The 22,591-nt window shown below is 45.0% G+C and overlaps 1 protein-coding gene across 1 annotated transcript; it reads right to left on the bottom strand.

Annotated features, from left to right (window-relative positions):
- Nucleotides 1-6,022: 6,022 nt before the first annotated feature.
- Nucleotides 6,023-20,701, bottom strand: LOC124673635. Its single transcript, XM_047209677.1, has 6 exons — nucleotides 20,278-20,701; nucleotides 19,540-19,754; nucleotides 6,413-6,952; nucleotides 6,348-6,365; nucleotides 6,144-6,238; nucleotides 6,023-6,032 (listed from the first exon to the last, which is right to left on the bottom strand). Exons 1-6 carry the CDS (start codon nucleotides 20,699-20,701, stop codon nucleotides 6,023-6,025), a joined length of 1,302 nt encoding a protein of 433 aa, XP_047065633.1.
- Between the last annotated feature and the right edge of the window lie 1,890 nt (nucleotides 20,702-22,591).

Genomic DNA, 22,591 nt, shown 5'->3' with positions numbered 1-22,591 from the left:
GCAGCTGGAGTATATCCAACTAGATGTTCCGTCAAGAACGTCATCAAGGAATCTTTTTTGAGGAGCTGGAGAATGCCCTGGACGACGAGGGCATCTGACTAGGTCAAGATCCGCAACCGGATGCAAAACACCCCTTGCAGGCAGCAGGTACTCTCCGGCTCCAGTTTCAAGGTCTAAAAGCTAAAGGCCCCAGCTCACCCCCTTTCGTATGTATCCTGAAATATGTGTCATGTTCGCTGGATGCTAAAGTTTGAACTCGTGGATAATGTTGAAGGGTGCATGGAAGAAACATTAGCGTTAACCGCGTAAAGTCTGTCGTCATTGAGTTTTACAAATCTTAAAAAGAAAATCACTAGATTGTAGTTCTGTGGTTGTGCTTTTCTACTTAATTAATTTTGATGGTTACATGCACTTATCTTGCTTGGTTGTTTGCTGCAGCTCAAGAGTTATTGGTGTGGGCCGGGTTCAACGCCGATGACTTCATCGCCAGCAGCTGCACCGTTCCTGATGTTGCGGAGATGTCCCGCTCCTCGGCAATGTTCTTCCTCGGGCAGGTAGAGATTCCATGCTTGGTTCTTTGAAAAGGGACATACCTTGATCCGTTCTCGCCTCGTACTTGTGTTAACTGAATTTACTAGATACTAGATGGACATACCTTGATCCGTTCTGCCCTCTGTACTTGTGTTACATCCCTTAGAAACCAGAATATGATCGTTTATGCGCTTAATTTGTGACCAATTGGAATATCAAGAAGGTTGTTCCTCTTTGAACAGGGACATACCTTGATATTTTCTCTGCCCCTTGTATAGCAGCATTTACAATTCTTGATAATTATTTGTTGCAGGTTTCACTTGTACAGCAACAAATAGGCTCTGGAGGTATGGCATTTGGCGGTGTGAAGAATAGGTATGGCATTTGGCGGTGTGAAGAATAGCTATGGCATTTGACGGTGTGAAGAATCTGAGATCGTGAGTGTGAGGATGCAAGTACACTTGAGAAGGCAATAAGAGGCTGCATATTGATCTTTGCTAGCTGTGCAACACTTGTGTTAAGATATGTAGTGAGCATTTACCTAAAATTCTTTGAGTTGAAGCTTGTTTTCTCTTGTTTTAGATGGTAAAAAGAAATCAGTGGTTGAATATGCTTGTGGCGGCTGGAATTTGAGACTCCAATTTGCTCCAGGCTGGTGGTCATGTGATGGTCCAACTCATGTAGTTTGCACTTGGCTCCTAGTAGCTAGGTGATCCAAGTTTACTTGTGTATCTATGTTGTGAACCAAACAAAGTAATGAATAAAATTGGAAATTTTCTGGCTACATGTTTCAAGTCTGAAATCTTTACTATTGCAAAATGTATGTTATGAGAAATCTTTATAAGTAGAAGCATGTGGTTGCAGTCCGTGTGCGGTTAGCCCGTGTGATAATCAAGAATTGTTTATCCATGGGACCCGAACTCTTTGTCAATGAAAGCAAAAAAATTGTACTACTGTACATGAAAGTTGGAAGCACAAAGCTCATTTGTATTTATTGGACGCACGTTCCTAATATTTTTAAATTATGTAAACTCATGATGGTGGTTCTTTGTAATGCAAATAAGTTTGTATTTGGTTAGAAGCGCAATCATAGTCCGGTTGTTTCTGAAAGGGAAATACCTACAGCAGATATGTTGTATATTAAAAGGAAGCAAGTTTAATTCACCAAAGAAGCAAACTAGTCAGCCCGATAATTTGAGTACATGTTCATCTGACGAATAGTTTAATTAAAATGATGTTGTATATATTATCTATGGTAGTAGGTAAAATTAGTGAAATATGTAACCAAGAAATTAAAGAAATGCCATGCCATAGCTAGGCACTCTGATTTTTGGAAGCTGGGCCATAACTAGGCACTCTATTTTCGAAAGAGATAACACCGGGCCATAACTAGGCACTCTCACTTGGAAAGAGATAACTCCTGGCCATAACTAAGCAATCCGGCTTGGAAGAGACGGAGATTGTAGAATAGGTCATCACCATAACTACTACAACCCAGAAAATGAGGCGGGGACAATGTAATCATTTACTACTACCAGTGCATGCAACTCATAGAATTAAGGCCTAATTGATTTGGTGCGCGTTTGGTTCCCTAGAACCTCCCTCCTCTTCATGTAATCATTTACTACTATCGTGGAGTTAGCAATCTTTTAGCCGCCCGTCCCCTCCTCTTCTTGAAGCAAGCCATGCATAAAGATAACTGAAAATCTCATCTCTTTTCCCGCTAAGAATTTTGGCTCGCAGAATTCAATCCTGGATGGCTATCTCTATAAGTAGAAGCCCGTGGTCGCAGTCCGCGTGCGGTTAGCGCGTGTGACTATGACTTAGACTTTGACTCGTCGAGAAGATGAGAGGAGAGCGAGCACCATGGCCGGACAACGGAGATGGATACGGCCGGACACCGGAGATGGCCCGGCGGTTTTACTCGTCGAGGAGAGCGAGAGCGAGCACCATGGCCGGAAAACGGAGATGGATACGGCCGGAGACCGGAGATGGTCTGACAGCAGCCTGGTGGCGATGGGTAGTGCATGCGGCGGCCGAGATCCAGCAGGTAATTTACGGAGTGATCCTCTATTTCCTTTATTTCGGTGAATTGGTTCTTCTTAGATGAATATATTTTTCTAGTTTGTTTTGAGTTCTTGGATAGGAAATTCGTGGAGGTGTTTCCTTTTCTTTTCTATGTGCGAGCGAGTATGGTTTCTTTCGTTTGGTTTTCACAGATCGATCCATCCATAAGGCTAGCTAATTTCCCAACACACAATCAATGGTTTCTTTCGTTTTTCTGTCGATCGCGTGACGGTGACTGTGACGGGCATGAGAAACAGCGAACAGACGGAAAACAACGCGCGCGCTTGTAGTTGTAGCACGCTGGAGCCAGGCTGACAGAGATGCATCCATGAGGGTCCATGGTCGCGATGGCCTAATTACACTTGGAGGTGGCACTGTTTCCTGGAAGTCTTGCAAGCAGACCATCATTATGAGGTCAACTATGGAAGCAGAACTCACAGCATTAGACACAGCCACTGTTGAAGCATAGTGGCTTCGTGAGCTCTTGATGGACTTACCTGTGGTTGAGAAACCAATACCCTCTATTCCTATGAACTGTGATAATCAAACTGTGATCATCAAAGTAAACAGTTCTACGGATAATATGAAGTCATCAAGGCATGTGAAGAGGAGACTGAAAACTGTCAGGAAAATGAGGAACTCCGGAGTTATAGCGTTGGATTATATCCATACGTCTAGAAATCTGGCAGACCCCTTCACAAAGGGACTATCACGAAATGTGATAGAAAATGCATCGAGGGAGATGGGTATGAGACCCACACTATGAGCTGCCCACGGTGGTAACCCACTCTATGTGATCGGAGATCCCGTGAATTAGAGCTGGGAGACAAGCTGTTGGTCAGCTGGGAGGAGAGTATATATCCCTATAGCAATTTTACCACTCCGTAAGATGCAATGCTCTCCCAATCTGCATGGCAGGTTGATAATTATCTTAATGTGTTCTAAGTGGCTTATTTTAGCAGAGATGTTGTCCTGCAGAACATCTTTGAAGAACACACTTATATGAGTGTGATTATCGAACGTTGCAATCTATGAGAGTTGGGTGCTCTCTAGTAAACTCATGAAAGGTCCTGGAGTATGACGTATAAGCTCTAAACCGCGAGGAAGCCTCGCGGCAGCCTAGTATCGGTCTAGGATTTGTATGAAGCTAGTGCGCAGAAAACTTGTAGTTCAAGGCATAGTACACTATCTAAGTTGCAATCTAGTGTAATATGAAGCCTTAAGTGGAAGTTCAACTTAACAGTCTCCACGACATACCGATATATAAAACAATGTTCTGGAAACTTATTGATGAGATGTGCCAATGAGAGTTTGTGGGGGATTGCTGGAATTTTGGGCATTTGGCCTTTGGCCCATGACCCATTATCAAATTCTGAAACTCACATGGCCCATTCCAAAAAACAGTGGCAGCACTAGTGGGGGCTAAAGTTTAGTCCCACATTGCTAGTTGGGAGAGAGTTGGAGTGGTATATAAGGTTGGCTGTTCTAGTCCTAGTAAGTGAGTGAGAAGAGAGAGAGCCCTCGCGCACTCCTCCTCCTCCGCCGCCCGCCTCGCCGCGCCGCGCCGCGCCGCGGGTTGCGGGAATCTCGCCGAGCCGAGCTTATCTTTTTGCTGTTTGGGAATTTAATTGTGTAATCAATTTTTGAGTCATTAACGGATGCGTTACTCAGCCGTTTTGCCTTCCGGTTTTTCTGGATCGTGGCTGTGCCGACTCGGACGTGGGTTGCGTCCCACGACCTTCCCGAACCGCACTACATAAGACCCTGCTCAACCCTAGCCGTCGCTACTAGACGCATACGCGACTACCTATTTCCAGTTCATTGCGACGCCGCCTTCGTCTTCCTCATCCCGTCCGTCGGCGTGCACCGACTGCCGGGACAGTAGGCCTCCGGAACCCTGCCTCTCGTGAACCTGTACGGGTGAGGGGCAATCAGGTTTTTGGGGAGCGCTCCGGCGCGACTACTGGCATCACGACGTCGTCATCGGACGACGAGTTCCTCCACACCGACAACTTCTTCCCGGACCTCAGCGACTTCTTCGACAACCTCAATATGAGAGACAACGACGCTGCTGCGAAGTATGTGATCTTCTCATTTCTCTTTCAGTTTCTGTTAGAGTTTATTCTTCTAGTTTCTGTGGTAGATGCGATCGATTTGTCTTGTTTAGATGTGATCTGTTCATCTACCTTACTAGTCTGCACGATTAGTTTATTTGTTATTTTCATAGTCATGGTTTATCAATTACTTGTACGGATTATTTCATATGGATATTTGCTTATATATTCAACACGGGCATGATCCTTTTGAAGACCTCAATATTATTATACACCTGTCAGCTCTTCGAGACGTTTGGGGTCAGACTATTGACGGTAGACACTGCCACCAAAAAAAATTCTAAACTTGTAGAAGACACAAACATTAACATTCTTTAAAAAACAAGTTTTTTTTAGAAATGTATTAAGCATTTTCAAATGTTTTTTTTGGTAACGTGAGCATATGCTCCTAGCATCGCATACGTTTTTCTCTGCCGCAACTGTCGACTCTCACTAGCGAGTGCGTCATTTTGGAGTACGGACTACATGGAGCCTGCTTTTCGAATCTTTTTAGAATCAACGTTTTGAAGTTTCAAAAAAATCCAGAAACAAAATCTTAGATGTAGATAATGATGATTTCTATCTGTGCGCAAAAAAATAGTAATGCGAAATATTTTGTATTCTAGGCTGTGTAAAAATTACAAATTTTAGATCTAAGGTACTGAACAATAAAGAAAAATAAAAAATCATGAGATTTATCAGTATTTGTAATTTTGTGTTGGCCAGAATCAAACTATATCGCGTTGAGATTTTGCAGGTTTGTAGAATCAAAATTTCTCAACTAAAATGGGTTTCTTTCACTTTTTTTTGCACTGCTCACCTATAAGGTCAAGATTTCGATAGGTTTGTACGTTGCCTTAAGGAATCAATGTTGTTTCCATAAGATCCCTTGACATCAATATGTAACCACTGCATACGTGAAGTATGGATAAACATGCCATCTCTACCCAAAAAAAAAAAGTAACGCCCAGTAGATGTCCTCATGCAAACATCAAATAAAACAAGAGTATCTGGTCCGCTTTTCATACTGATTTGTCAAGTCTACTGCATCTCTTTCTTTCTTTTTTCCACGTTACCCACCACAGTAGAATCGATTTCTATTAAAAGGCATAACGGAAGTAACGCTGCATCTCTTTCTTGTGACACATGTTCTACTTACTAACTCCTGGTCAGTTGACAGCTTTGTTAATTCAAAACTGGGCTCATCGAGCCTTCCATTTTTTTTAAAAAAAAAGCAGAATCTTAATTCAGTCAACGAAATAGTCACAAGAATTGAACCAAAAACATGTAAATACTGAAGTGATCAAGATAAAGCATTTGCTATCTTTCCTCTATTTATACCTGGGAGTCATACATCGAATGTTGCAAATGGTTCCAGTTGTTTGTGAGCCATCTATTAAAGCGTTGTATGTGTTGTTGCCGCCTGTTGGGTTGGTTTTTTTCTGAGCTGACTGCCTGCTGGGTGGCTTGTTAGCAGAGAAGTGGTAAGCCATGAGGCAGGAAACAGAAAGGGCTAGAAGCAGCAATAAAGCTAGGGGAGTGAAAAGCTAAGAGGCAACATCAATAAATAAAATTCTAATTAGAGACCCAGACCAGTCAGTAACAACATATGATTTGTGGTTCAACATACAGTGCATAACAGTAGAGGGCACATACCAGTATTACATCCCTGAACTGTACAGATAAAATCCAATCTAGAAACTTATTACGGACCAAGTTACCTTCACACCTAACTTAACGGCACCCCAATCAAATACATCACTCTGGGAACCACTGAGGGATGGAGTAAATTTCTTAACAAGGGTATCCACACCTTCAGGTTCAGCTGAAATAAACAGCACCTCATCCACACAGACAGCTAGGACACGACGCAACAGTTCGATAACTCTACCATCAGAAGAGGTCACCGCACCACAAGCTCTGCTATCATGAAGCAACATCCTATCATGAATTCTTGTGGTGTGAGCTGTGATTTTACCCTTGAAGTCTCCCTTGAGAACTTGAAATTCCACAGTAGCCTCCGTTGCTTCTTTAACTAGTGCATATCTCACCTCCACGGTGCTGAGGCTGCTCTCAAGGGTGCAGCACTGAACCTCAGTCGTGGGCACCCGAGGAGCCACTCGGCCATCAATGTCAATCAATCCTATGCTAAGTTGTTTATCCTTCCCTTGGCCAAGCTTCATCTTAAGATCGACCTCAATATAAATATAGTCCGTTAGGACAAGTCCTCGACTTGGGCCAGTTAAGATCAATGATTGATCCTATGAAAATAATACATAATAGATTAGTGGTGAGCAAGAATACTGCTGCAATGACAGTAAGAAGCAGCTACTGTGATCTGCTAGCTAGGTGAGACATATTGTGTATATCATGTTCTAGACTATAGCCAAATAGCCAAACAATATAATCTATTCCTACCAAACATCAATCTTGCCAATTTTTCACACACTGCCAAGTGGCAACACATATGATGTGCACAAGCATCATATTTTACTTACATTTTTTCTCAATAATAATTAGTGCTAATGATTCATCTGAAGTTAAAATGTGTTCCACAGACTATAAAAACACATGCACATGTCTACTAGCAAGCAAACTGAGCACATTGTTGAGCAAACTGCCAATCGGAGGCTTTTGAGAAAATGTTGTACCTCTGAATTAATGAGCTCAGAATCCCTTCTGGTCGGGCGGTAGAAGAGATAAATGCACTTCTTGTCGAGGTTGTCTCTAAGAATAATATTGCCATATACATTAAGCGGGAAGCCTTTGTCTGAGGAAACTATCTTGACCGATAATACATTTATAGAATTAAAATATGCACGATCGTGTATCTGCTTGCCAGTGTTTCTCATGGCAAGTATAGGCGCTGCGGAAACAAAAGCAGAACAACATCATTCATATGATTTTGGGAGAATAAACAGAAAGGATCACAACAAGGTCAAAGAAAAATTAAAATGTCCATGTATAAAAAATTGAAGACGGGCACTACTGCAGGAAAAGCAAAAGCATCAGCATTCAAATTATTTTGGGAGAATGAACGTGCAAGGGGAAACAAGGTAAGTGCAAAATTAAAATGCTCTTCTATACAAAGTTCTGTTGAGAGGAGAATTGGTTATTTATCCAAAACTTCACCATCCTTGGATCATCTACCCAAAGTTCACTAAACATTGGCAAAATACTAGCAAGGACTTAAAAGCAAAATAAGAATTACACCAGGACAGAGCTGGTCACGAGAGGTGGTCACGAAGCACAAGGATAGGATCTATTAGATGGAGACCCACCAGTTCAGCATTAAGCTTCATCAACATTGTCCGACCGCGATCGCTGCCGTTGTCGCCGTCCGCATGTACGTCTCGGCGCTCTGCGCCTTGATCGTACTTCCCGGCTCCATGCGCCTTATGTCTTTGATTCCATCTTAATTCTGCTATTTCTAATGTTGTTGTACTGCCGGACCAGCGCCTTTGAAAATTCGTTGGTCAGTATAGGCCGAGTCTGACACTTGATTAGTATTCTTCAGTCAGAGATAGTCGATGAACTAATTCATATTGCTTTGGAGCCTCATGGAAGCCATATACTTGCTTGTGATTAGCTGTAGCAAACCCATGGAAATTTGCATGCTTGCATATAAATGCAAGCCCACGTGCATGCACATTTGCACGTACATAAAGATCTAATTTGGGACTTTGTTTTTTATTAATATATAAATGGATCGTATGTACTATCAGCATAGAGAACAACAGTTAGTAGAGGTGAGATGCAACAATTTGTTCTTTAAAAAAAAATCTTTTGTGTTGCGTAGGACATGTCGGACACTAACGACAATGTTGGAGATAATGATGCTAATGCATCGACAACAGGCTTTGGGACTGTGGACTGGTCAAGTCTTGTCATTGAACAAAATGATGCTGTTGGATTTAATTCTGTTCGCTTTTCTTGGTTTGAGGGACGAGGATGAGCAACCAATGCAAGCAACTTCGTTGAATGATACAAGTGTTGATGGCACTAATATTGATGTTGCAGGCAACACGAATTATGAAGATGTTGACACGGAAGGTGCAGCCATCCCAATTGACGATCATGTATCTGAGGAGGAGAACATCGATTATGACATGGATAACCCAAATATGGAGGAAGGCAGCAACTTCCCTTCCATGGAGATATTTAGAGTGGCAGCACCTTCCCCTCCATGGAGTTTGACATAGGGACTCTAAGATCTGAGCTGGGTAGGTTTGAGGGTAGTTGTAAAGCTGAAAGATGCAAGTGGAAGATTAAGGCTAAAAAGGTGCAACACGAGGGTGCTATCATGGTACTGAACCAACATCTGACTAATGTTCTTTTTAATTGATCTCTTTATTTATCATATGTTATTACTTGTAGTGATTCTCTTATTATTTACATGTACTTCTAGTTGCAAGTGACTAATGTAGGGCCTGAACACTATTGTCTTACTAGCAGCAGGAAACCATCTAGTATGGCATCTCAGAGTTGGATCGCTGATAGGGCACTGCCTATATTGAGGAAGAAGCCTGAAACGACTGCCGCGGAACTGCAGGAGAAATTGGAATAGAACTTCGGTATCATACTTAATTATTGGACAGTACGGAAGGCGAGAGAAAGAGCAATGAATAACCTCTATGGTACATGGGAAGAAAGCTTTCAATCGCTTTATAGCTTGAAGGCCGAGACTGAGCTAAGGTCTCCAGGGAGTGTTGTTGAGATTGACACTAAAGATGTCGATGGAGAAGTACACTTCAGTAGATTGTTTATTGCAATCAAGCCTTGCATTGATGGATTTTTGAGTGGTTGCAGACCATACATAAGCATAGATTCGACACATTTAAATGACAAGTGGAATGGGCAACTAGCCGTGGCTACAACTTTGGATGGACACAATTGGATGTTTCCAATAGTTGATACGGAAGCCACCTCTATTGGCTGTGTGCACAGATGCTTGCAAGGGTTTGGAGAATGCACTCAAGGTTGTTTTCCCCAATGATGAGAAAAGAGAGTGTATTAAGCACCTTTTTTTTTCGAAATGGGAGCATCGCCCCAGCCTACATCTAAAGGATGCACACATCTTTTCTTTATTAAATTATTCGCAAAGCCTTACAAGGGAGATACAAAGGGAGATACAAAGATCAACTCGAAGCCACCTTTCCAGCGACAACTCGCTATATATACCTACAAGAGCGATGAAGGGGGTGACCATGAATAGGGCCATTACCCTGACAATACACCAATGCATATCATCTAAAACTGAATGCCTTCCCAAGCCGCTCATTGGCGGGTGAGAAGCACAACCAGTCAAGCAGATCCTAAGCGCACACCATTACACATGCCACAGAAATCGCTACCGCCGTCTTCCTCGCACCCATCTTCAAGAGGGATCACCGCATTGACCTTGCCAGACCTGCCGTCGATGTCACCATGACACCAGACAGCTCCACCATCCTGCACGCGTCCAACAGTCCGCGCCCGTCTTCGATGCCCTGCAGCTCCACGCCGCCGAGAATCATCAACGTCAACGTGGTAGCTGAACACCACTCCACCAAGATCTACCTCCATCCAGCCACTGCTCCAAAAACGATGCCCCAAGAGGTAGAACGACGCAGGAAGCACCGTCATCATCCGATCCGGGAGACCCGGATCTAGGGTTTCCCCCGGAGCAGCACGAGTGAGTACCCGCAGACTGCGATGCATTCAAGAAGGAAGCGACGCTTAACGCCACCATCGCCCGCTAATCGTGGCACGGTTTTCACCGACAGACGCGAGTCCCCAACTCGGCAAGAGCAAGCGGAGAGGCTAGCAAAGATGATGCCTTCGCAAGGGAACGACGCCAATAGCCACCGCCATCATCCACCAAGAACGATGTCAATGCGCGGTTTTCACCGGTGGCCCCTTCACCTCTAGCTTGTCGTCGACTAGATCTTCATCGCCGGAGTAGACGGATCTCGTGATCCACCACCCCAGCAACCAGCCGACCTCCTCCGGCAAAGAAGGAAGCCACCACCGCCAAACCCGGATCAGATCCTGGGCGCCCTCTTTGACTCAGAGATAGCCAAGAGGAAACCCTGCAACCGCCGAAGGTCGGCAGCACCGCCGCCCGCCGAGGCCCAAAGGGTTCGGGGCGAACGACCACCACGAACATCGTCGATGCGTTATCTCCCCAGTCGCCACCATCTCGGATCGCTGCTGCTTGAAAGGAGTGGAGGGACGCCGCCGCACCCCGATCGCCAGGCTAAGGAAGGCCGCCGCCGCCGCGCCACAGGGGCTTTGCCCGGCGACGCTCCGGGCGACGGCGGTGGAGAGGAGACCGCGCAGAGGAGGGCTAGGGGAGGGAGGAAGGGGCGCACCGGCGCGGCGCGGCGGCCGCCGCGCGGACGCGAGGGTTAGGGGACGCCTTCTAGAGCACCTAATACAAAATTTTGTTAAGAAATTCTGTGGTAAAGTATATAACCGCATGTGGCCAGCAGCTAGAACATATGAAAGAGAGATTTGGTCACCACATGGGCAAAATATTTGCAGCAAGCGTTAAGGTAGCACCATACCTACTGGAGTACCATAATTTGCTATGGATGAGGTGTTTTTTTAGCTCTTGCAAATGAAATGTTCATTAACTAACTCTTGTTGCACACACTTAATTCATCTTGCTTTTTCAGGTGTGGGTTTAATCCAGATAACAAGTGTGACTCCATAACTAATAATCTTGCTGAGACATTTAACTCTTGGATTAGGGATATACAGGATTTACCTATTGCACAACTAGCTAACAAGTTGAGGGGGGAAATTATGGTGCTTTTTAAGAAGAGGAGAGCAATGGGAGCAAGGTTGCAAGGTAAAATACTACCAGCTATAATACAAGAGTTGAATGTTCGTTCTAGAGGATTAAGCCATCTTAAGACGGGTGCATCTAGCGAGTGGAGTGCCGAGGTCAAAGATACTACAAAAAATGATCTTCGGCATGCAGTGAAGTGTCTTGCACATGACTGTACTTGTCTAGAATGGCAGCACACAGGCAAACCATGTCAACATGCATTGGTTGTATTAGCTGCACAAAATATCAAATTGGAAGACTTTGTGCATAGCTACTATTTGGTGGCGAGATTCAGAGAAGCATGGGGAAATAGAACCACTAACAAGCAAGTTTCAGTGGCCTAGTGTTGATCCTGGATTTGTGTTGAAACCACCAATATCCAAAAGAGGGAGAGGGAGACCTAGAAAACTGAGGATCAAGGCATGTACAGAAAGTGGTTATCAAGGAAAGAAAAAGCTTCAAACGGGAGGCAAGAACAGATGCAAATGATGTCAAGAGTTAGGACATAGGCAAGCTGGTTGCCCTTTACTTGGTACAAAGAAAAGGTACAACGCTCCAAGTAGCATGCATTTTGTGACATCTTATCCCACTTTTATAACTAATCTGTACACAGTCCTTCTACACCTATGAGGACGTATCTCCTGGTCAACCATCAATAAGCCCTGGACGTGTTACAAGAAGGTGATATTGAATTGCCAACTCATTTTTTCTGTAGCCTTTGCATTATTTGTGACATCTTCCTACATTTTTTAAGCCAATCCACTCTTTTTGGAGATGGGGGGTCCCAGCTAGCGTCCACAACATATCCAGCAAGGACTCCGACAAAAGCAAAGACACAAATTGCCAAGAAGATTACTCCTAGGAAGAAGAGGAGAATAAATTAAAACTCGTTATTCTTCGATCGTTTTGTGATGTGTGAACTTGACTATATTTTAAATTTTCTTGTGATGTACACTCGTCGCAGCTCTATTTTCTTTTTTGGTGAACTTGTTATTACAGATTTTTCTATACATATATGCCTATGAATGCTATCCATGGTGAACACCTTCATTTGGTCGGATAAATTTAGTGCACATATTCTTCTTTATTGCAATGTTATCGATCAGCTTTTAAATCAAGGCAAGGATCGGCGGTCTCACTCTTCCTGTTGGTATACATGGCATACGTGGTGAATGTCCAATCACGGTATACAAAAAAGTTAGTAAATCATTAGTTGCTGACAACATAATGCACGCTGGTACATGAGCTTTGTTAACAGGTGGATGCCATCCCAGAGACTGAACGCTTTGTGAACAGCTTCAGTTAGGGTCCTGCTGAATTCTTATTTTGCTGGGTATTTTGCCAATGTACAGTGAACTTTTGGTAGATGATCCAAGGATGGTGAAGTTTTGGGTAAATAACAAATTCTCCTGATAGGATCTGAGATCCTACCAGGCCGGTTACGTAGATTGTAGGGGTGGAAGTGTGCTAGACGAGGGAGAGGAAGACGGCGCCGGCGGCTGGCCGCGTCGCGAGGTTGGAGGAAGGCGGCGCAAGGGAAGGAGCGGCGGCTAGGGCAGGGAAGACCGACTCCTCAAGGAGTCGGCAATAACGATCTATAAGATCTGTTTATTGCTTGATCGATATGGTCTATTACAACTTGTATTTATAAGAGAATTGCGAAACCCTAATCTGCTAACTTGGGCTAAGCCCCTAACAGAGGCCTGGCCGGTTGGGCCACCAGGCCGGTCATAACATCTCTCCCCGCCTTCTCAAACAGCTCGTCCTCGAGCTGGATAGCTGGTGGAACTCATCCCGGAACGGTGTCGGCCTGGGAGACGGCCGCGTCAGCCAGCCCAGCTGCGACGACATCAGCCGCAATGTCGTCTACGGTCTCCAAGTAGAACAGGCGTGGACAAACGTGGCCCGGTACATAGAGCTCGTCGCAGTTGAAGCATAACCCTTTACGACGGCGCTCGAGCTGTTCGGCCGTGGTCAGCCGACGGAAAGGCCGCGTCGCAGCCTGGATCGGAGTACCCCGCATGAGTCACGGCCGTGAGCGCCCGGCCTCGGTGGTGTCGGGGGAGGGCGGTCGGCTGGCCGAACATCGCTGGCCGGGAAGGCCTGCTGCATGGACCGCGCGCGCTGCTCGAAGGCGCGAGCGTAGTACATGGCCGACTGCAGGTCTTGGGGATCCCGCATCTCCACGTCGACGCGAATGTGGTCCGGCAGTCCGCCAATGAAGAGCTCGGCGCGCTGCTGCCCCGTCACCCCGGGCGCATGGCATGCGAGGGCCTGGAAGCGGTCGGCGAAGTCCTGCACCGTGGTGGTGAAGGCCAAACGCCCGAGTTCCGCCAAGCGACTGCCGCGAATCGGGGACCGAAGCGTAGAAGGCAGAGCTCGCGGAAGCGGTCCCATGGGGGCATGCCGCCCTCATCCTGCTCGAGGGAGTAATACCATGTCTGGGCGGCGCCGCGGAGGTGGTACGAGGCGAGCCAAGTCCGGTCCGAGGCGAGGGTGCGCTGCCCTCGGAAGAACTACTCGCATTGGTTGAGCCAGTTGAGGGGGTCCTCGACGCCGTCGTACGTGGCGAAGTCGAGCTTGGCGTAGCGTGGGGGGGTTGGGCCGGCAGCGCCCGGTACTCCGCGCGTCCGGCGGAAGGCTCCGCCAAGCGCGAGTATGCCGGCTCCGGAAAGGAGGGCCTCGGAGGGTCCCCGGCGGTCATGTAGACGGGAGGAGGCGCCGATGCGGACGAGTAGACGGGCGGGGGCTCCGTCGCGGTCACCCACGCCGGGAGCCGCGAGGGCGACGGCGGGAACGACACCCGCCGGATGGGGACGCCCGGGGCAGCGAGGCGGGCCCGGCGCCGGGGGCCGGCTGCCACGACGACCACGGCGGTGGGGGCGGCGAGGTCGGGGGCGGGCGGGCACGCCCGGACGGGCGGAAACGCCGGCGCGGCCGAGTAGGCGTTGAGGGCCGGCGGCGGCGGCGGCGGGGTCATCCCCGAGTGCCGATCAGGTACAGGCGGATGCCTTGGACGGCGGTGGCGAGGTCGCGGATGGCCGTCGAGAGCTCTTGCTGCGAGAGGAGGGGGGCGGCGCCTGCGACATCTGCCAGGGCCGCCGCGACGCCCGTGGAGGGCGGCGGCAGGGGCGCGGCGGCGGAGGAGGCCGGCGGCGTCTCGGAGGCGGCGGCGGTGGTGGCGGTGGGCTGGCTCGAAGACATGATCGTAGAGGTCTCTGATACCAAATTGATAGGATCTGAGATCCTACCAGGCCGGTTACGTAGATTGTAGGGGTGGAAGTGTGCTAGACGAGGGAGAGGAAGATGGCGCCGGCGGCTGGCCGCGTCGCGAGGTTGGAGGAAGGCGGCGCAAGGGAAGGAGCGGCGGCTAGGGCAGGGAAGACCGACTCCTCAAGGAGTCGGCAATAACGATCTATAAGATCTGTTTATTGCTTGATCGATATGGTCTATTACAACTTGTATTTATAAGAGAATTGCGAAACCCTAATCTGCTAACTTGGGCTAAGCCCCTAACAGAGGCCTGGCCGGTTGGGCCACCAGGCCGGTCATAACATCTCCATTTGTTGAGAATGAGTGGTTCATATACTCATAGGCTTATCTAACCCTGGAGACTGAGTTACGCACATTAATTCAAATAAAAGAGCTACTTGCGAATAAATAGATATGAATTACCGTAGTTGATGTATTTGGTAGTTAGTGGATGAGGACGGTTTTTGTTGCGGTGATGAGGACTTTGGTTAAGCAATGGGAGTATCAATTACAGGCAGACTTGAAGATCAAACCAGACAAATAAATCGAGTTGCTCATTAAAATCGAATAAAGGGGATGCAGATGGTAATAATTGGACATACATATCTCGTTGAGGTTGAACTTGGAGAAATCCGCGAAGGGGAACCGGATGTACTCCACACGCTTTGTCTTGGTATTGTACTGGCGGATCGAATTGGCGACCTCTTCGTGTTTCTTTCGCCTCCAGACGGCCTCCTCCTTGAGCCGTTTCCTCTCCTCCGCCCGCCGCTTCTCCTCCTCCGCCTCTTGTGCCTTCTCCTCGGCCTCCCGCCGCCGCCTCTCAGCCGCCGCCGCCGCCGTCGCCGCAATCTCCGCGCACACCTCCTCTTTGCTATCATAGAACAAGGGCAGCACGCAGCGCATCTTGTCGTCGTCTTCGTCCTCCTCCGGGTCTAAAGAGTTCTCTTGAAACGTCCTCTCCAACACCTCGAGCTCCTTTCGGGTAGCCATGGGAGACCTGCCTGCAAGCCCTCAGCCGTCGACGGTAACCCAGTCCTGATTTGTTCGCGACTCAGGAATCGGGATGGTGCCGCTCTGGACGGGCCTTCTTACCGGTATATCAGAAAGGGCCGTGGCCCGTGGGTTGCCAGGCGTGAAGCAGAGACAATCCTCAAAGGAAAAACAATGACCGTGTCTGGTTGGGGCGTTTCCTATAAACCGACCAGATTCAGTGCTGGCCATTTTTTTTCTGTTTCTATTTCTATTTTCTTTTATTTTCTATTTTTTAAGATTTAATTTAGAACGTTAAATTTGGAAAAACTGTATATTAAAAACACAATTTTTTTAAAATAATATTTTTCGAAAAGTATGCATATTTTAAATTGTTTAAATTTCAGAGAAAAGAATTTTGAAAAAAGTGTTCAAGTTAGAAAAATGTTCAAATTTCGAAAAAAACAAATTTTGAAAAATATTCAAAGTCAAAAATTGTTCAAATTCAAAAATTGTGCCAATTTGAAAAAACTTCAATTTGAAATTTGTTCAAATTTGAAAATCGTTCAATTTAGATATTTGTTCAAATTGAAAACCATTCAATTTTGAAATTTGTTCAAATTCAAAAATCGTTCAATTTTGAAAGTTGTTTAAATTCGAAAAAAATTCAATTTGAAAATTGTTCAAATTTGAAACTGTTCAGATTCAAAATAGATAAAAAAATGGAAAGAAAAAATGAGAAAGGAAAAAAAACAAACTGGGCCGGCCAAACTTACCTGGCGAGGGTGTGCGGTAGTCCGTCCGCACCGATCTGGTTGGTGGACAGGACCTCCCGGAGGACAAGGCTCATTGCTCAACCCGTAACTGAAAAGGCCAACATCGCGATCCAATTTAGCTCGCAGGAGCTGATACACTTTGGAAAAAAAAAACACGTTTGAAAAAAGATTTTTTTTTAATATTGCATGCCTACGACACTACATATGTTTTTTAGGGGGAAAAACATTTCATAGCTCACAAGAGTTTACAGACTTATGATTACATAATTCCCTAATAGCCACTGGAACTGGAGCATACCAAATACTGCTACTATTAGTGTTCCTAGCAAGTTGAGCTAAATTATGGGCAGCTCCATTACATTTTCTTCCAATTTTAGAGACAACAAATGCGGGCATGATCCTTTTGAAGACATCAATGTTATTATACACCTGCTAGTTCTTCGAGACGTTTGGGGTCAGACTATGCTACTATTAGTGTTCCTAGCAAGTTGAGCTAAATTATGGGCAGCTCCATTACATTTTCTTCCAATTTTAGAGACAACAAATGCGGGAATGATCCTTTTGAAGACATCAATGTTATTATACACCTGCCAGTTCTTCGAGATGTTTGGGGCCAGACTATTAACGGTAGAGATGCCAGCAAAAAAATTCTAAACTTGTAGAAGACACAAACATTGACATTCTAAAAAAACCAAGTTTTTTAGAGAAATGTATTAAGCATTTTCAATTTTTTTTTTGGTAACGTGAGCATATGCTCCTAGCATCGCATACGTTTTTCTCTGCCGCAACTGTCGACTCTCACTAGCGAGTGCGTCATTTTGGAGTATGGACTACATGGAGCCTGCTTTTCGAATCTTTTTAGAATCAACGTTTTGAAGTTTCGAAAAATCCGGAAACAAAATCTTAGATGTAGATAATGATGATTTCTATCTGTGCGCAAAAAAATACCGATGCGAAATATTTTGTATTCTAGGCTGTGTAAAAATTACAAATATTAGATCTAAGGTAGTGAACAATAAAGAAAAATAAAAAAATATGAGATTTATCAGTATTTGTAATTTTTTGTAGGCCAGAATCAAACTATATCGCGTTGAGATTTTGCAGGATTGTAGAATCAAATTTTCTCAACTAAAATGAGTTTCTTTCACTTTTTTTTTTGCACTGCTCACCTATAAGGTCAAGATTTCGATAGGTTTGTACGTTGCCTTAAGGAATCAATGTTGTTTCCATAAGATCCCCTTGACATCAATATGTAACCACTGCATACAAGAACTATGGATAAACATGGCCTCTCTACCACCCCCCAAAATAAAGTAACGCCCAGTAGATGTCCTCATGCAAACATCAAATAAAACAAGAGTATCTGGTCTGCTTTTCATACTGATTTGTCAAGTCTACTGCATCTCTTTCTTTCTTTTTTCCACGTTACCCACCACAGTAGAATTGATTTCTATTAAAAGGCATAACGGAAGTAACGCTGCATCTCTTTCTTGTGACACATGTTCTACTTACTAACTCCTGGCCAGTTGACGGCTTTGTTAATTCAAAACTAGACTCATCGAGCCTTCCATTTTTTTTAAAGCAGAATCTTAATTCAGTAACCGAAATAGTCACAAGAATTGAACCAAAAACATGTAAATACTGAAGTGATCAAGATAAAGCATTTGCTATCTTTCCTCTATTTGCACCTGGGAGTCATACATCGAATGTTGCAAATGGTTCCAGTTGTTTGTGAGCCATCCATTAAAGCGTTGTATGTGTTGTTGCCACCTGTTGAGTTGGTTTTTTTTTCTGAGCTGACTGCCTGCTGGGTGGCTTGTTAGCAGAGAAGTGGTAAGCCATGAGGCAGGAAACAGAAAGGGCTAGAAGCAGCAATAAAGCTAGGGGAGTGAAAAGCTAAGAGGCAACATCAATAAATACAAGTTCTAATTAGAGACCCAGACCAGTCAGTAACAACATATGATTTGTGGTTCAACATACAGTGCATAACAGTAGAGGGCACATACCAGTACTTTGTTCCATGGGAACCTGTACAACGGTAACCATTACATCCCTAAACTGTACAGATAAAATCCAATCTAGAAACTTATTACGGACCAAGTTACCTTCACACCTAACTTAACGGCACCCCAATCAAATACATCACTCTGGGAACCACTGAGGGATGGAGTAAATTTCTTAACAAGGGTATCCACACCTTCAGGTTCAGCTGAAATAAACAGCACCTCATCCACACAGACAGCTAGGACACGACGCAACAGTTCGATAACTCGACTACCATCAGAAGAGATTGCTGCACCACCACATGCTCTGCTATCACGAAGCAACATCCTATCATGAATTCTGGTGGTGTGAGCTGTGATTTTGCCCTTGAAATCTCCCTTGAGAACTGGAAATTCCACAGTAGCCTCCGTTGCTTCTTTAACTAGTGCATATCTCACCTCCACGATGCTGAGGCTGCTCTCAAGAGTGCAACACCGAACCTTACTTGTGGGCAGCCGCGGAGCCACTCGGCCATCAATGTCAAGCAATCCTATGCTAAGTTGTTCGTCCTTCCCGTTGTCAAGCTTCATCTTAAGATCAACCTCAATAAATATATAGTCTGTTAAAACAAGTCCTCGACTAGGGCCAGTCAAGATCAATGATTGATCCTGTGAAAAGATTACATAATAGGTTAGTGATATGCAAGATTACTCCTGCAATGAGAGTAAAAAGAAGTTGCTGAGATTTACTAGCAAGGTGAAACATACTGTGTGTATCCTGTTCTAGACCATAGCGAACCATACAATCTATTTCTACCCAGCAGCCAGCACCATCAACCTTACCCATTTTGTAATGCACTGGCAACACACATGATATGCATAAGCATCATTTTTTACTTCTATATTTTTTCTCAACACTAATTAGTACTTAGAATACATCCGAAGTTAAAATGTGTTCCACAGAATAAAAAAGATATGGATATGTCTGCTAACAAGCAAACTGAATACACAGTTGAGCAAACTGCCAATTGGAGGGTTTTGAGAAAATGTTATACCTCTGAATTAATGAGCTCAGAATCCATTCTGCTAGGGCGGGAGAAGAGAAAAATGCACTTCTCTTCGAGGTTGTCTCTAAGAATAATATTGCCGTATACATTAAGCGGGAAGCCTTTGTCTGAGGAAACTATCTTAACCGATAAAACATTTATGGAATTCAAATATGCACGGTCTTTTATCTGCTTGTCAGTGTATCTCATGGGAAGTACAGGCGCTGCGGAAGCAAAAGCAGAATAACAGCATTCAGTTATTTTGGGAGAATGAACAGAAAGGATACAAGGTTAAAGAAAAATCGAAATGTCCATGTATACAAACTTCAAGAACAGGCAATGCCGCAGGAAAAGGAAAAGCATCAGCATTCAAATTATTTTTGGAGAATGAACGTAAGGTAACTACAAAACTGAAATATTCTTCCATACAAAGTTTTGTTGAGGATGAATGGCTTATGTTCACATAAGGCCTATCTAAACCTGCAGACTGAAATACTCAAATTAATCCAATTAAAACAGCTAAGCTATTAGGGAAAACATGTATATGTGAATTACCGTAGCTGATGTATTTGGTACTTAGTGGATGATGACTTCGGTTATATGCAATAAACTAGCATCATAGATATCAAATTCAAAAGAAAAAACTATCATAGATATCAATTACACGCAGACCTGAAGATAAACAATTAAATCGAGTTGCTGATTAAAATCGAATACTGGGGATGCAGATGGTAGAATTGGACATACAGATCTCGTCAAGGTCGAACGTGGAGAGATCCGCGAAGGGGAACCTGGTGTATTCCACACACTTGGTCTTGGGATTGTACTGGCGGATCGAATTGTAGACCTCTCCATGCTTCTTTCGTCTCCAGGCGGCCTCCTCCTTCAGTCGTTTCCTCTCCTCCGCCCGCCGCTTCTCCTCCTCTGCCTTCCGTGCCTTCTCCGCGTCCTCCCGCCGCTGCCTCTCAGCCGCAGCCTCTTCCTCCTTCACCGCCGCCGCGAACAACTCCTCGTCGTTATCATAGAACAAGGGCAGTACGCTGCGCATCTTGCCGCCGTCATCCTCATCCTTCTCCGGATCTGACGAGCTAAACCTCTCCAACGCTAGGTTATCCTCCAAAGCGGGCATCTCGAGCCGTTCCTTGGTATAACGCGCCTTCTGGGGAGCCATAGGTGATCGGGTGTGTTTGGTTCACGCCTGCAGCTGCCTTGCCAATGGTTGGCTTGCCAATTATTTGGCGGGGGAATATCCGTCCTGGGTTGGCCAAAATATTGGCTGTAGTTTGTGAAGGAAGCAAGAAGAGATGCATAGAGAGCTAAAAAATTGGTAGCAAACCAAGCAAGAGTATGGCACGACCAATTTTTTTTTGGTAAGGTGAGTTGGGGCCATGAACCAAACATGCCCTTAGTCGCCCGCCATCGACGGTAACCCTAGGCCTGATTTGTGTGCGCTCCCATCGATTTATCAATTATTACCAGTCATAGAGCATCTCCAACAGGCTCGGTATCCAGCGCTGTATCGAGAGGCGTAAATTGATGCTCTAACAGATGTTGTAACCGGTGCTGTAAAGTGGAGCGCGCTGCAAAAACACTATCCCTTCCCCCTGAGGAAATCATGATCGGGATAGCGGACGTAAAGCTATTGAACTTAGGTATACTCTTTCCTTTTGTCGAAGTGGAATCGTAGAGCACAATGTGATACGATGAGATAGAATGCAATAGAAATAGAAATAAGGATAGCGAAGGGGTTACCTACTCCTAAGGGTCAAAGCAAGCCCACCTAGTTGGCATTGATAACAAGGATCCAATAAATTATGAGTTTAATAGATCCCCTTTAGCAGAAAGACCTATATTCCTTGCTCATTATCAGACAATCACTTACTCATGGAAAACCCTTTTCGTTCCGCTTAGCCCTATCGGGTATTTTAGCGATAGGTTCTATAGGAACTGGACGATCCTATTTGGTCAAATACCTAAGTGCACTATATCTATCGCGTCGAAAAAAATGCGCGGTACAAATTGCACGCAGAAACAACTACCCAATTTTACAGCTCCAAAATTTATATCTTCTGTCGGAGGAAAATATGGCCTCACGCGCGAAACACGGAGCGCGCTGCAAAATACATTTACAGCGCCAAAATTTAACGCAGTTGTTGGAGATGCTCTTAACGATGGTGCTGCTCTGCACGAGCCTTTGTCCCGTGGTCGTCCTGCATGAGGCCGACACATCACACATGTATATCATGATCACGATGGAAAACCCATCAAACGAAGGCCGTAACTGTCAGAAGCTGGCGGTTGTGATTGCCTTCAAAGTGAGTCCACTCACGACGCCGGAGCCGAAGGCAGATGAAGGGTCTTCTATTTGAGTAATGAAGCGCCGGAGCCGAAGGCAGATGAAGCGTGTTCTATTTGAGTAATGAAGCGCCTTTTATCGAAAAAAATGAAGTGTGTTCTTGACAACTGCAAGATGGAAAAAATGTTCGAGGCGGATTTCTTGGTGTTGGTTCCCGTCGTCTAGGGAGGATGTGCAGCAGAAGTGGAAATTGTTTCTCGCCCCGAATCCTGTTTTCAGCTAGCTCCTCTTCCCTCTAATATCTTGTTACAGAACCTGATGCAGTGAGCGTTGTTGGTTATAAAATGTTGAGGCCGGCATGCCGTTCAAGGTATCCGTTTTCTAAAATTTCAAGTGGGATGGGATTTTTCACAAACTAGATAATACCCCGCGCGTTGCGGCGGAGTTTGTAGCAAAAAATGATCCAGAAAGAAATCTTACTCTCCTTGAGAAAAACAATGATGCATACATAACTATATGACTACATTACAAATGCAGAATCGTACTACCTACTACTTTGTGTTCAGATTCTGTTTTACATCTGTCATATGATTTTGATTGAACAAACACCTATTCAAAATTAATGTTATGCCATGATACTGCAGTAATTAAGCCTGCATATAGGGAATAAAACCAAATTTAGATCAATCTTCAGAAGAGCCAGCAATACAAAAAGCATTTTTAATATACATTTAATTTCTCAGTCAGCATGAGAATAAAATGATC

This window comes from Lolium rigidum, chromosome 7 (assembly GCF_022539505.1).
Source record: "Lolium rigidum isolate FL_2022 chromosome 7, APGP_CSIRO_Lrig_0.1, whole genome shotgun sequence".
NCBI classification, from domain to species: Eukaryota; Viridiplantae; Streptophyta; class Magnoliopsida; order Poales; family Poaceae; genus Lolium; species Lolium rigidum.
Note: the sequence above shows the minus strand (reverse complement) of the source record. Positions and strands in the feature narration are given on the sequence as shown.